The 13,516-nt window shown below is 38.0% G+C and overlaps 1 protein-coding gene across 1 annotated transcript in view; it reads left to right on the plus strand.

Annotated features, from left to right (window-relative positions):
- The window catches only part of FAN1 (FANCD2 and FANCI associated nuclease 1), a 571,422-nt gene extending 558,286 nt beyond the window's left edge, over positions 1-13,136 (plus strand). Inside the window, exon 12 of the mRNA XM_044078482.1 lies at positions 12,772-13,136. Coding sequence (XP_043934417.1) covers positions 12,772-12,909 — 138 coding nt within the window. The 3' untranslated portion in view covers positions 12,910-13,136. The remainder of the gene's footprint in view (positions 1-12,771) is intronic.
- The last annotated feature ends 380 nt before the right edge of the window (positions 13,137-13,516 follow it).

The following is a 13,516-nucleotide window of genomic DNA, read 5'->3' on the forward strand; positions in this document are numbered from 1 at the left end:
CAGTCATGTGGTATATAAACAAGCAGGGAGGCACTCATTCTTATGCCCTTTGCAGACTAGCCATGACTTTGTGGGACACCGCACTGACTTACCAAGTACATCTGCAAGCACAATTCCTGCCAGGAAAGGTAAATACTCTGGCAGACGAACTAAGCAGAAACCTCATGGATCCCCACGAGTGGAAATTGGATCCACAAGTCTTCAGCATGATAACAAGGAAATGGGGATGACCGGATATAGATCTATTTGCCTCTCCTCACAACTACCAACTAAAAAGATTCTGCACAAGGACTTATCACAGACAAGCATGGAAAGTGGACGCCCTATCTTTCAGCTGGAAAAGCTTAGCAGTATATGCCTTTCCTCCACTGCCTCTCCTCCCCAGGGTACTCCTAAAGGTCAGACAAGAGAAGCCAAATATGATACTAATTGCCCCAGACTGGCCCCGCCAGTACTGGTATCCAATCCTAAGGAACTTGTCTCAATGCCCAGCTTGGACCTTGCCTCAAATACCTAATCTACTTTCCCAACAAAACAAGCCGATCCTGCACAGCCAACTAAAGACCTTAAATCTGGCAACATGGCGGATAATGTAGTCATACAAAACGCCTCTCACTAAAGCTGTGATGGATGTCATTTTGGAGGCCAGAAGGCCTAGTACCAGAAAATCCTACACTGGAAAATGGAAGAGATTCTGTGCTTGGAACCAGGCACAAGGAATTGACACAACTGTACCAAATATTCCTCAGATTTTGCAATACTTAACTGAGATGCTGGACAAAGGCCTATCCTTCTCATCAATCAAAATTTATGCCTCTGCCATTTCGGCTCATTAACCCGCAGTGGTGGTGCTGCGGTAGCGTTGTCGCCTCACAGTAAGATGCTGTCCAGTTCAATTCTCAGCTAGAGCGTCTTCTGCGTGGAGACATGCGTGAATGGATGTACCTTTGTTGAAGGTTGTGTCAGGCCTGGCAAGCCGGTACGTAAAAATCAACTGCCAATCATTAGTGGACCGGAGTTCTGCTGTGGTGACCCCTAACCGGGAAAAGCCGAAAGACACAAACTGCAGAAGCACCTGGAGGTGTATTGAGTTAATACATATTTTTTAAGACATACTGTTACTGTGTAGTTAATTTATAATTCCAGAGGTTCCGTTTGCGTTATTTTCTGCCCCTTTTCAGTGTCTGACAATCTTTATTTTTTTGCAGACATACTCATGTGGTGGTCAACGAAGTATTGATTGCTGTTCATTGATACATATGGCTTTCAGTTAGCATTTTCTTAACTTCCTTGGGAAGAATGATGCTAGCAAAATGGGATAAGTGATGCAGTAGTTCCTGTACCTTGAGCTATAGTAGAAGCAATAATCATGCGTACAGACATATGCTCACGCACACACACATACAGAGCTTGCCCTGCTAAAGATGGTTTGAAAGTAACTTATTTTCCTTTTCATTGCTAAGGCGTATCCACAGAAACACTGCATGACTTTGCAAAACCACCCTTTAGACATCTGAAAAGTAATTTGCAGCCCAAATAATGGATGAAGTTTTATCGTTATATAAGCAGCATTTAAGGGGGCTGTGGAAATCAACCCTTGTAATAGCATGTGTTCCTAAATATTAGAAGGTACTGATGTATTTTTATATGATTAAGTAGAAAAACTGAGATTTAGGATCTTTGCTTGGAAGTGTTTGCATAGCTGTTTTTATACCCCGAGTAGACTCCAAAGAATTTTCCCACAGATAGACAGCAAATGTTGGATGTGTGATGGGGAAGAAAGAGATCACTGGGAACATATTTTCTGGGAGTGTAATGAGTTGGCAGACTTTAAAGATTTGTTGCAGACTGCTTTGTTGGAGATGCTGAGTGAGCAAATCGGTGACTAGGGGGATAATTTTTTTGAGCTATGATGTAAAATCTGAATTGCCTAGACATAGCAAGGCTTTGCTGAGTCTAATTATGGTGGCTGCCAAAAAGCAATTACTAGAAAATGGATATCAAAGTCTAAACTAAATTTGCTAGAAGTAGTGAATATACTAACAGAGATAAAACAACTGAAATTAAGATCTCTAGGAAAGAGTATGAGCAAATTACATAGGGAAAAATGGGAATTGTTGGAACAGTACACGCAGAGGAGGAACGAGGTTTAAAAGAAGGCAGGATTTGAATGATCCATGTAATGTTTGACTGAAAATGACTGGATAGATTACAACTGATGTAAAATGTTTGCAACTGCTGCTGTCAACATTTTTTGTAATGTATAACGTTTGCAACTGAAATTATATCAATTTGGTTTGTTTTCATTTATATAAATGTAAGATTGCCTGTCATACGTGGTAATTTAAAGATGTTTCTTGTTTAAAAAAAAAAGGAAAATTGAGAGGGACAAGGAGCAACAAGGTAAATGCATACTACTTCCTGATCAGCCTTAACGTCTCCTTTTCAGGTATGTTTTTGGGGAACCTCGTGCAAGGAACAAGAATTCTAGGGCTAAAAACGGGAAGCCCTTTTTTGTTTGGTGGGGGCATTTGTTAGCTTCTACAGAATTCCACAGTTGCCAAAACAGACTTCTGTGAGTGTAAATCTGTAGTAGAAATAGTCTTTGTCACATGTATGTGTAACACCAAGTTCCAGTATTTAGTGGTAGAAATAAAAGAGTTTTTTTGAGTATGACCAGCAAATCAAGACTACAGCACAACAAACTGAAAAAAAAAAATACCGATGCTTGTTCCAGTCCTTGCATATAGAGAATAGTGTTGCATGTCCCGGGAAGTCTGCTAGCCAGAGAACACATTTGTGAAGATACAGTGACTGTTCAAAAATTAGAATACAGAAAATGTGAAAAGAATCACATAATTGTTAATAAGGTGGTGTGCATTGAACAGTTCAAATTAGCAAAATACTGAAACTATTGTAAATTAACAGAAATTGGTAGCTGAAGTGTGGCATCCAGAAGATTACCAAGGAAAAGAAAAAAAGTGAAGTAAATTAGAATAAAACAGTTGAGCAGAGTTGGGAGAAGCAGATGGCAGTGGCAGTTGGAGGAAACTCTTCAGTAACCCTGAAGAGAAAAGTTAATTAAAGGCACTTGGAGATTTTCAAGATAACTGGGACCCTTTTGGAATATAGGTTCATAGGCAAGTACTAGGCTGGCTATCCTTAAGAGCTATTTTGAGCCTAGCCCATTTACATTTTTTGTTCTCAAAATAACCCATCACATGGTCGATTATGTATTACCCCTAATGAGCATAAGTGGGATCGTACCATAAATAATGTGACAGGACTCGTGCATGGGATAAAGCATTTAGGAGCTGCATCTGCCCAGTTGGCTGCAGGAAATAGAAAATGCTTCAACCTGCCATTCTGATATACAAACTTCTTTAAAGATGAAATAAAAAAAAAAAATGAAGAAATTGCATATAAACTGGCTGAACTTGGAAGATGGATCAAATATAGCCAACTTGAGGTTTACAGCAGTAATGGAACAAACTGAAGGAAAGAATTCTAAAGAATTTGAGAAAATGCCTCAAGCACATGTACTGAACTGTCTGTTGCTAATATTAAAACAGAGCGCACACATTTAATTTTCCTAATTTGAGAGCGAGAAAGCAGCAGAGACATACACTGATTAAACTGTAGATATATCTGTTAAAGGAAGAAATTTGTTTTCTGTGTTGGAGGCAAAAGGGTTCCCGTGGATAATGACTTTTTATCTCAAACATGAGCTAACAATGCTTGGGAGACACGAGTTTATGTGGATAATGACCTTTCATCTGTAACATGAACTAAAAGAAATGCTTTTCTTCCTTCCATAAGATTCTGCAGAGAAATGAGGCTTTGCTTCAAATTGTTTCTTGTGTTACTTCGAGTCTTTTAATCCACTTGGCTTAAGAACCTACACAGACCCTTGATGGGCACAATATGACTGGCAAAGAAAAAGAGCAATAGTTAGTAGAAAGTGGTGAGGAAACAGGCAAGCAGTTAGGTGTTGAGGGGTAAACTGGACAAGTTGAGGGGGAAAAGTTCCTGGAAAGCAGTTTCCCGTTTTCCAAAAGAAAATGACCGACAAAATAAAGTAGCTCATTTTCCAAAAAAGTGGATGACTGTGTAAAACATGCTCTGAGAACTGTTGAACTGAGGACACCATTTAAAAAAAAAAACAGTAAAGGTTTATATGTGAAAGGGTGAGATATAGTGTAAATGTGAGCTGCATTTTGAATGGCTCATTAAAACTATTGAAATCAGTAAGTACTACACAGAGAATAACTATTTGATCATTATAAAAGTAATAATGTAAATGTCATTATTATACTTAACAGTGAAAGTTTATTTCTTACCAAATTTGGACCTGTTCCACATGCTGTTTGATGAAGATCCATGTTTTCAAACTGCAAATTTTATTATGTTGCTTTTGATAAAGGTGCTATAACAATGGGAAGAGGAGGATAAGTGAATGAATGGTATATGAACAATGAAAGTATATAGGATGAAAATATAGTATTATATAAACTGAGTTCTGGTAATGTGTGCACTATGTATAGGAATGCATAGAAAATTAAACAGGTGTTGAATTAAAATAAGCTAGATAGCATGTTTCACAAAATGCATTAGAAGCACTTGATAACGAAAGTTGGTTAATGCAAGAGGTATAATTAAAATGTGAAAAACTTCAACTGTAAAATATATTACAATCATTGAAGTCAGTAGGCACTAGTGTGAAAATAACCATGCCATTTTTGTCTTGTTACATTTACCAGGTTTGAGTGGCTATCAGATTGTAGACCGTCTCTGCTGCTGTTACAATGCAGTTGGCCTTCCTTGATAAACTGTGCTAGACTGCTAGAGGGTGAAGTTACTGTGTATAGATAAAAAAGCTTCACCTTTTAAACATATCTACAGCATTTGAGACACTTGCTTCAGGCAAACGATATAAATAGATTAGTGTTTCATAGCTGTTCTCTAGTCCATATAAGTAAAACTTAATTTGAGTGATTAGAAATCATTGGATGGTGCCTTCTTTGAAGGTTGGGCGTCGGGCTGGCAACTCGGCACCGTAAAAAATCCACTGCCAATCATTAGCAGACCTGAGTTTTGCTGTGGCGACCCCTAACTGGGAAAAGCTGAAAGACCACAGAGAGAGAGAAATCATTGGATGATGCTTTACACAACTGTTTGGTCCATAGTGTTCTCTGTTGCTTTATAAAAATGTGCATATAGGTAAAATGCTGTTTATTTTGGGGTAAGAAGGAAATACTGTGCTCTAAGAGGAGGCCAGATTCAGTTGGGATAATAATGCACAAAAAATATAAAGTGCTGCAAAATGTGATCGAAACAGAGTATGAAGGGCCAGTGTGCAACTGAATGACAAAGTATAATATAATGTTTTACTATGGCACAATTTGATTTATTGGTTTGGAATATTTATGGGCTAATAGACATGCAGCAGGGGTTATAATAATGTTACAGGCAGAGGTTATAATAATGTTACAGGAACACATCTGAATCATAGAGAACATTAAAGTTTTTTGAAGAAAGGTAAGGAGGAGAGTTTTTTTTTTGCTAGGACAGGAGGAGAAGAGAACAAGAGGTCTTTTTAAAACCAGAATTCACAAGCATAGGTTATAGCAACAAAACGGTGTTGTTTATTTGTATTCTTGACGTTCTAGCAAACATTTAATCAACTAGAATACATTGGATATCAGATTCTATGAAATGTATAAAATATATTTTCAACAATATATACATCAAGAACGTTGCCTCATTACCTGATCTCCCTTTTACCACCATTTTTCCATACAACACACCCCTTTACTAGGGTGTAGTCTATCCATTGCATCTACTTTTTCTCGTCTATCATCTTTCATTCCTATTCCATCTTCTCAGAACCATCTGTCCCAATTTCCCTAACAGGGAGCTCTTCAACCTCCATAAATTTCTTCCATTGCTGCCAGCTTTGTGACCTTTTTTTTTAATTTCTAGAGTAGTTGGAAGATTTTGCTGCTTCCATTTCCATGTTGTTGGCTTTTTGGCTATAAAGATTATTATCTGTACTACATTTTGTGTCTCCAAATGTACTTCATTTGACCAACCTGCAGAATACAGCCCCTTGGTCAGTTCTAGTCTTCCCTTCCACCATACTATCAATTAATAAATGTAACACTCTAATATATTCCCAAATTATTTGCAGCCCAAATACCTTGCATACCTGTGGCACACCTCTTCATTTGCTCCTGGAAACACCCTGATGATCCTATTGAAAGTGTAACTGTCTGTACAGACATTTCCAAACATTCTGAACCTTCTTAATTTTGTGGCATATCTAAGGAGTTTATTAATCTGCCCCAAATTTTGTTCTGTTGTGACCCCAGTTTCCTTCATCCAATTTTCTCTTAATTTTTGAATGACATTCCATTTCAGCTCATTCAAAGCCTTGTGTTCCCCGGTTAGCGTTTCCTTCCCTGGAATGTTGTCCTTTCTTGAATTATCAATAAGCCTTAAACTTGGCACTGAGCCATCCTATTCTTTCCCCTTATTTGACAGCCTTGTGTTCCCATCCTTGATTTTGCTTTAAAATAGACTCCTCTTTTCATTCTTCATACGTCTTTTAATTTTGTCCCCATCATCAGATGCTTTCAGTTCCTTTCCTGAATATGCATCTTATTCCATCTCCATAACACTGTTTGAGCCTCTCAATCCCCCTTGGTCTCTTCTTTAGGCAGCACCTCAATCCTTCACTGCTTTGACACTCCTGCAACAAAAAGCAATCCCTATCGACTTCTACGTTTCTTGCAGCAGTTGACTAATGACATCCCCTGGGGAAATTCCAACAAGATCTTCACATGGTCATGCCTTTCATGCCCCTCCATAGACTTCTTGGATAACAGTTTCCAACTCTATCTCTATTGAGGGTTCAGAAGCTTCAATAATATGTCGAGCTGACGTGCTATGAAATAGTTCCTAACGTCATGGACCCCCAAGCCACCCTGAGTCTTTCATCCCACTGGAAAGAAAGGGGGGGGGGTCGTAATTAAAAAGCAGGTAGGAATAAAGATTGAGGAACAAATGAACAGGTAGGGTAGATTTAGAGTGGTGCAAGGTTGCTGGCAGAGTGTAAGAATTACAGGGACTGCACTATATATTCCAAAGAAGAAGGTGAGAAGATATAAAGAAAACTATGACAGAAGTTACAGATTTTCAACAAAGATGTATGTGGTAGGAGATTGGAACATTATGAGAAGTAAAGAGGGCATCACCAGAGGACCAAGATACCACAGAGTGCCATCTAAAGCAGATTCTTGGAGAAATATTTGCATGTATTTGGGCTTATTAATGTAATAGAAATAAGACTGAATGGATTATACACATTTTTCAGTGAAATATGGTTCCTGGGCAAAAGTAAGTTGATGTTGCTTAGCAAAAGAATACTGTACATGGTCCAATGATAGTGCCAGACCATGCACTTATACAAGTTGAGTTGTAAGCAAGTAAAGGTTTATTTTCATAAGCTTTGACATTTTCCAGTATTTCTTCTGAAAAAAATTGTTTAATGATTGGATAGCTCAAACTTTATCTGAAATATTATTAGTTTCCAACCTAAGCAATAAAGATCTTACAAATGATTGGGATAAATGGAAAGTAAAGATCAGAAATGTGATCACAATTAAAGCAAATGAGATGCAATATAATAGTCACAGTAAAGTATCTCAAATCCTTTTAAAAAAATGAGGGATTTGCAGAAGTACAAATGAATAAGTGGAGCACAGCAGGTTGAAGTGCAGCTGAAAGAAGCTAGAATGTCTGTGCAGGAGTTCTTGGAAAATATGAATGGGCACAGAGCAACTAAATTATTGACTTGACTTTTTTGAGGCAATGGACTGTTGAAAGGATGATTACTTAAAATCAGGAATTATGACAATGATGGGGTAGAAGTAGACCAGGGAAATATGAATGAAATGATAAATTATTACAGTACAGCACATCAGTAAGATATAAAGTTTGATAGTAATATACACAGAATGGTAACTATTACAACTTCCTCAGTTAAAAGAACTGCTAAGAGGGTTATTAACATAAAAATAAAGCAACCTGAAATTAAAAGAGCAATGAGGAACGGGAATATGAGGAAAACTGCTGATATTGGCAGAATTCCTACAGAAGTACAGAAAAAGGAGTACGAGTTACTGGAAGTCTGGCTGGTATTTTTAACTGTATTTTTCTGGGTGAGGATGTGCTATTGATTTGGAAAGAAGCAGTAGTGGTGGTCATAGCAAATGAGGGGAACAATCTACTTTATCCAGGGTCATACAAACTGAATTATGACTACAAAGCATTTATGAGGATTTAGGCAAAACGAATAGCAAATGTATTAGTGAGAAAAACAGATCTGGATCATTGTCAGTTTATAGAAGGTAGGCAAATATTTGACTATATTAACAGAACCGTTGTGATTTAAAAGGATGCATAGGACAATAATTAAAGTTAATAAGTTTGAATGTTGAAAAAGCATTTGATGGAGTGAGTTGGACATTTATGAAGAGATCCCTTGAGGCATTTGAGTTTCTACAAAGATGGGCAACATTATTAAAGTATACAGAGAAGCTCAAGTGAAGGTGAAATGCGACACTGAGTTGTCTAAAGCATTTAGTCTTAAAAGAGGGACTATGCAGGGTTGTCAGTGCCCACCATTCCTCATTGCTTTATATTTAGAGCCATTAGCCAGAGACATAAGGTAAAAAATGATCCCTCAGATGTTCTTGCGAGCATATATTTTAGGAATGTACAGAGTTGCATCAGTACTGCAGTGGTTGTGCTGCGGTAGCGTTGTCGCCTCATAGCAAGACGTCCCGTTCGATTCTCCGCTAGAGCGTCTTCTGTGTGGAGGCATACGTGAATGGGACGTGCCTTCGTTGAAGGTTGTGCATCAGGGCTGGTAACCTGGTACGTAAAAATCCACTACCAATCATCAGTGGACCGGAGTTCTGCTGTGGCGACTCCTAACTGGGAAAAGCCGAAGAAAAACAGAGTTGCTTCAGTATGGAAATGACTTGAATCTTTTTTTTTTTTTTTATTATAGAGATGTTTTTGTTGAGTTTGTGTAAAATGTGTACTAAAGAGATGAGAGCCTTGCTATTTTTAGTGCTGGTAGTGGAAAGCAATACTTAGTCTGTCTTTAGGTTTGCATTTTCTATCAATAATAGAGGAGAAAAAGAAGACCATAGAAAAAGAAATGAGCTGTGTGGGATCCCATAATGAAAGGTGGGCTTGAAGGCAGACGGGGAATAAAGTACCCAATATACTAACCTAAGGTGTGATAGCCACTGGTCCAAGTGTTAAGATTTTTATGTAGACAAAATAAAACAATATAATCTCTAATTCATCATAATCGATTTTCATCATCTTTTTTTTTCCATTTTCATTAATAATTTACCACTTGACCACCCTCACCTGTTTCACTTTACGCTAATGACATGGTTATATTTCACTCATACCTGACCTCCTTGGCCATACAACAGCAACTTCAAGCTGACTTTCTTTGCCTTATCAAATGGCTTAATAACAGAAAGCTAATTCTGAACACTTCCAAAACTTAAACTAATACTGTTTGGTACCACCCCTAAATAGCAGCAAAACTTTAAATTGCTTCTTTTCCATGACCATCTTGACAACCTCACCGACAAATCGTCATCTTCAAGTTCCTTGATATGGGGCATGATCCCACACTGAACTTTCACCTATAACAAATACAGAAGAAAACAAATTCCTTCCTATGTTGATCATATAAAATTTCCCCTTTCACTCCAGACCAACCAGGAATGCCACAGGCAAAGGCATTCTAGTAGTACAGCTTGAAAATGCACTTCCACTGGTTTGAGCAGCATCTGTAAGTAGCTCTATCTGCCATTTCATTGCTCTCTCCCGTAGAAATGAGCATCATATCACCATTAATAAAGCCACTTGACTACCTGTCCAACAACCTGCCCACCTGCTTCTTGGATTCCAACTCTATAAGCTCCTCAAAGAACACTGCTGTCCTTCCTTTGCCTCCAAACCTCTTAAGGTGACCCCCCCCCAGTTTTAAAACCACTTCTTCAATGTCCCTGAACTAGACTTTATTGCAGTAACCATGCCTTCTCCATCCTAGGCCCCAAATTCTGTGAATCCCTCCCTACTAATCTTAAAGACTTAAACTTGTACCCATCATTTTGTGCTCAGCTTAAAGATCATCTCAGGTCCAATATAGTTTACAAATGCTTTCCGTCTGGACACATCATGTAATCCACCCACTTCCCCCTTCACGAGTCTTGCACCTTGATCCTTCCATCATTTCCATACAGTAATGGGACATCTATCTTCTATATTGTATATAATTAATTTGTCTGCCCTTACCTTTGCTATCCTTTACACTTTTTGCTGTATCCCTTCACTATTTCACACTCTCCTTCTTCCTTCCTTACTCTAACCTTGCCTCCCTATCGTCTCTGGTACTGTGCACTAATAATTACTGGTACTGAGTCATTGCTATCTTCACACATTTTGTTTGTACTCGTAATACTACTTGTTAATTTGCTTGTCTGCTGTCATTTGTATTTGTCTGGACAGAGACTGGAATAAGTCCATTTGGATCAGTGCTCTAGCCTGATTGCCAAGTTGAATGAATAAATCGACTCCTTTTTTGCCATTTTCAGCCTGGGGTCAGGGTGTCGTGTCAGCTGTCACCGTCTTTGTCAATACAATGCCATTCTCCTGTCTTTTTCAACAGTCGTGCCCGACTATCACAGGTAGTCTCTCACAGTCCATCCATCTCTGTGCTGGATGCCCTCATTTCCTTTTGGCTTCTTCCTGTCAGTCCCAAATCATCTTCTCCATATTGTCTTCTAATTTCTTGTACATTTGCCTGAACCACTGTTATCTGTTCTCTTGAACTTTCTGTGCAGTTGGATTTACTTGGGCTTCTGCTCTCATGTCCTTATATTTGTCTGTTCCCAGTGTTCATTCTGCCACCCATCTCTGGCAGTTCATCACCATCACCTCTAGCTTCCCCATCTGCTCTGCCTGTACTGATCAGGTTTCTGTACCATACAGTCGTACTCGTTTTTGAACATCTTTTCAGCTTTTCTGACATTCTTCTGTCACATAAGTGCAGCCCCTTTGATTCTAGGTTTGACCTCTTTCAGTCTTCCTTTTTACTCCTCAACCACCCTTCCCTGAGGCTTGAATCTGTTGACCTGTTCCACTGTTTCTCCTTCTGTCTCAAATCTCAACTTTCCACCCATTCTCTTGCTATTTCAAAAGGATTATCTGTGCTCTGTTTCATCTTGTATGCCTTCAGTTTTGCATTCCATTCTTTTATCATTTGCTGAAGTTCTTGTTCAGAGTCTTTCTGTAATGCCACTTCTGTAGTTGCAAACATTGTACATCACTTGTAATCTATCCAGTCATGGTCAGTTAAGCATTATATGGCTCATTCAAATCCTGCCTGTTTAATCTAGTTCCTTCTCTGCATATATTGTTCCCACAATTCACATTTTTGTCTATGTATTTTGCTCTGTTCCTTTTCTCAAGATCCCAATTCCAGTTATTTTATCTCTGTTCCTATATTCGCTCCTTCTAATGAAGTTGGTCTAGACTTTGATTTCCATTTTCTAGTACTTATTAAGGAGAACAAAAAATTAGAGTATTATATTCATAAAATAGCAGGAAACCAGCACGAGACTGGAGAAAGATTCTGCTGATAGGGATGACTGTGGTTAGGGACACAGATAATAGGCAAGAGGGGGCTGGAACTGGAGAAAAGTGGCAAAGGAACCAAGGTATTTGGGAGCAAATAACTAGAAAGGGAAAGGTAATAGAAAGGGAAGAGACCAATAATTTATTTGGACTGCAGAGCACTGGTAGAGTTTTTAATAGAATCTAGAACAGAAGCTACCATTAAAGGCATAATTAGTAGAGCATATAAAATATTCCATGATAGTTATTAGAATCAATCAAAGGAGCTTAGAAAGGATTGGGAAGAGAGATTGGATAAGCAATTCACAGAGAGACAATGGGAGGATATATGTATATCTCCTAAATATGCAACAAAGTATAGAAGATTTAGGATCTTTGCCTGGAAGTGTTTACATAGGTATTTTTATACCCCATGTAGATTTCAAAGTATTTTTCCTCAGGTAGATAGCAAATGTTGGAGGTGTAATGGGCAAGAAAGAGGTAGCTGGAAACATTTTTTGGGGGTGTAATGAGCCGGCAGACTTTAGGGATTCCCAGCGAACCGCTGTTGGAGATGCTAGATGAGCAGATTAGATTGACTGGGGAGATGATTTTTTTGAGCTACGATACAGAATCATAATTGCCAAGACACATAGTAAAGCCTTGATGAGTCTAATTATGGTGGCTGCCAAAAAAGCAACTTTAATTCTTCATCTCAGATCTTGTTGTAAATAATTAATTTGTTTTAAACTGTTTTTGGCAAATGAACAACTTTAAATCAAACCTGGGATTAAAACGAAATAGAATAGTTGTAATATTGTATTTGCATGGTTAATAGTGGCAAATTTTTGATAGTTGAATGTAAACAAATTGCCTGACATGAAACTGGTTTACTAGTATTGCATAAATATATAATTATAAAATGTTTGTAACAGCATTCAGTATCAAAATAAGTGCATTATGCATGGTTATTGGGGCAGTATGTTAAAAATGGGGGAAAAAAAGTGTATACATAACTTAAAAAATAATGTTAATAGTGTAAAGTTTTACTTTATTTTGCAGCTGGTTGAAGTAAAAGGCCCCAGTGACCGTTTGTCCTTCAAACAGATGATCTGGCTCGATGAGTTAAGTAAACTGGGTGCTGATGTAGAAGTCTGCCATGTTACTGCTGTTGGAGCTAGAAGCACCCGTCTCAGCTAGTTGTCATTTGGCCGACAACAGTGATAAAAATAGTGCTCTCTTTTGTAACCGAGAACAGAAACTAATACTACTGACTTTCTTTACTGAAAGAACTGTGATGTAGTTTTAAGCTAATCGAACTGTAATGTATTCTAAAACTCGCAGTCCAGAGTATGTGTGTTATGTAAGTTATTCTAACAGTATGTTCATTTTTAATAAAAAAAATAAAAAAAAAGTGTGTCCATATATCTGGGTTAAAGGATTTGTGTACGCCACCATTTTAGCATTTACAGAGCTGCTGGTCTTTGAACACTGGTACATTTCTGAGAGTTGCATTATACAATGGATATAAGTGCACACACCCCTGTGAAAATACTAGGTTGTTGTGATATAAAAAAAAAAATAAAAAATGAGACCACAATAAATCATTTCAAAACTTTTCCCACCTTTAATTTGACCTATAACCTGTACAATTCAATTGAAAAACAAGTCTGTTAGGGGAAAACACATAAAAAATAAAAAACGTACAATAAGCTGGTTGCATAAGTGTGCACACCCTTAAACTAATAAGCACCCTTTGATTTAATTACAGCATTCAGCCTTCTTGGGTAGGATTCTATTAGCATGG

The sequence above is a fragment of the Protopterus annectens genome, chromosome 7.part1 (assembly GCF_019279795.1).
Source record: "Protopterus annectens isolate FY-2018-M chromosome 7.part1, PAN1.0, whole genome shotgun sequence".
NCBI classification, from domain to species: Eukaryota; Metazoa; Chordata; order Ceratodontiformes; family Protopteridae; genus Protopterus; species Protopterus annectens.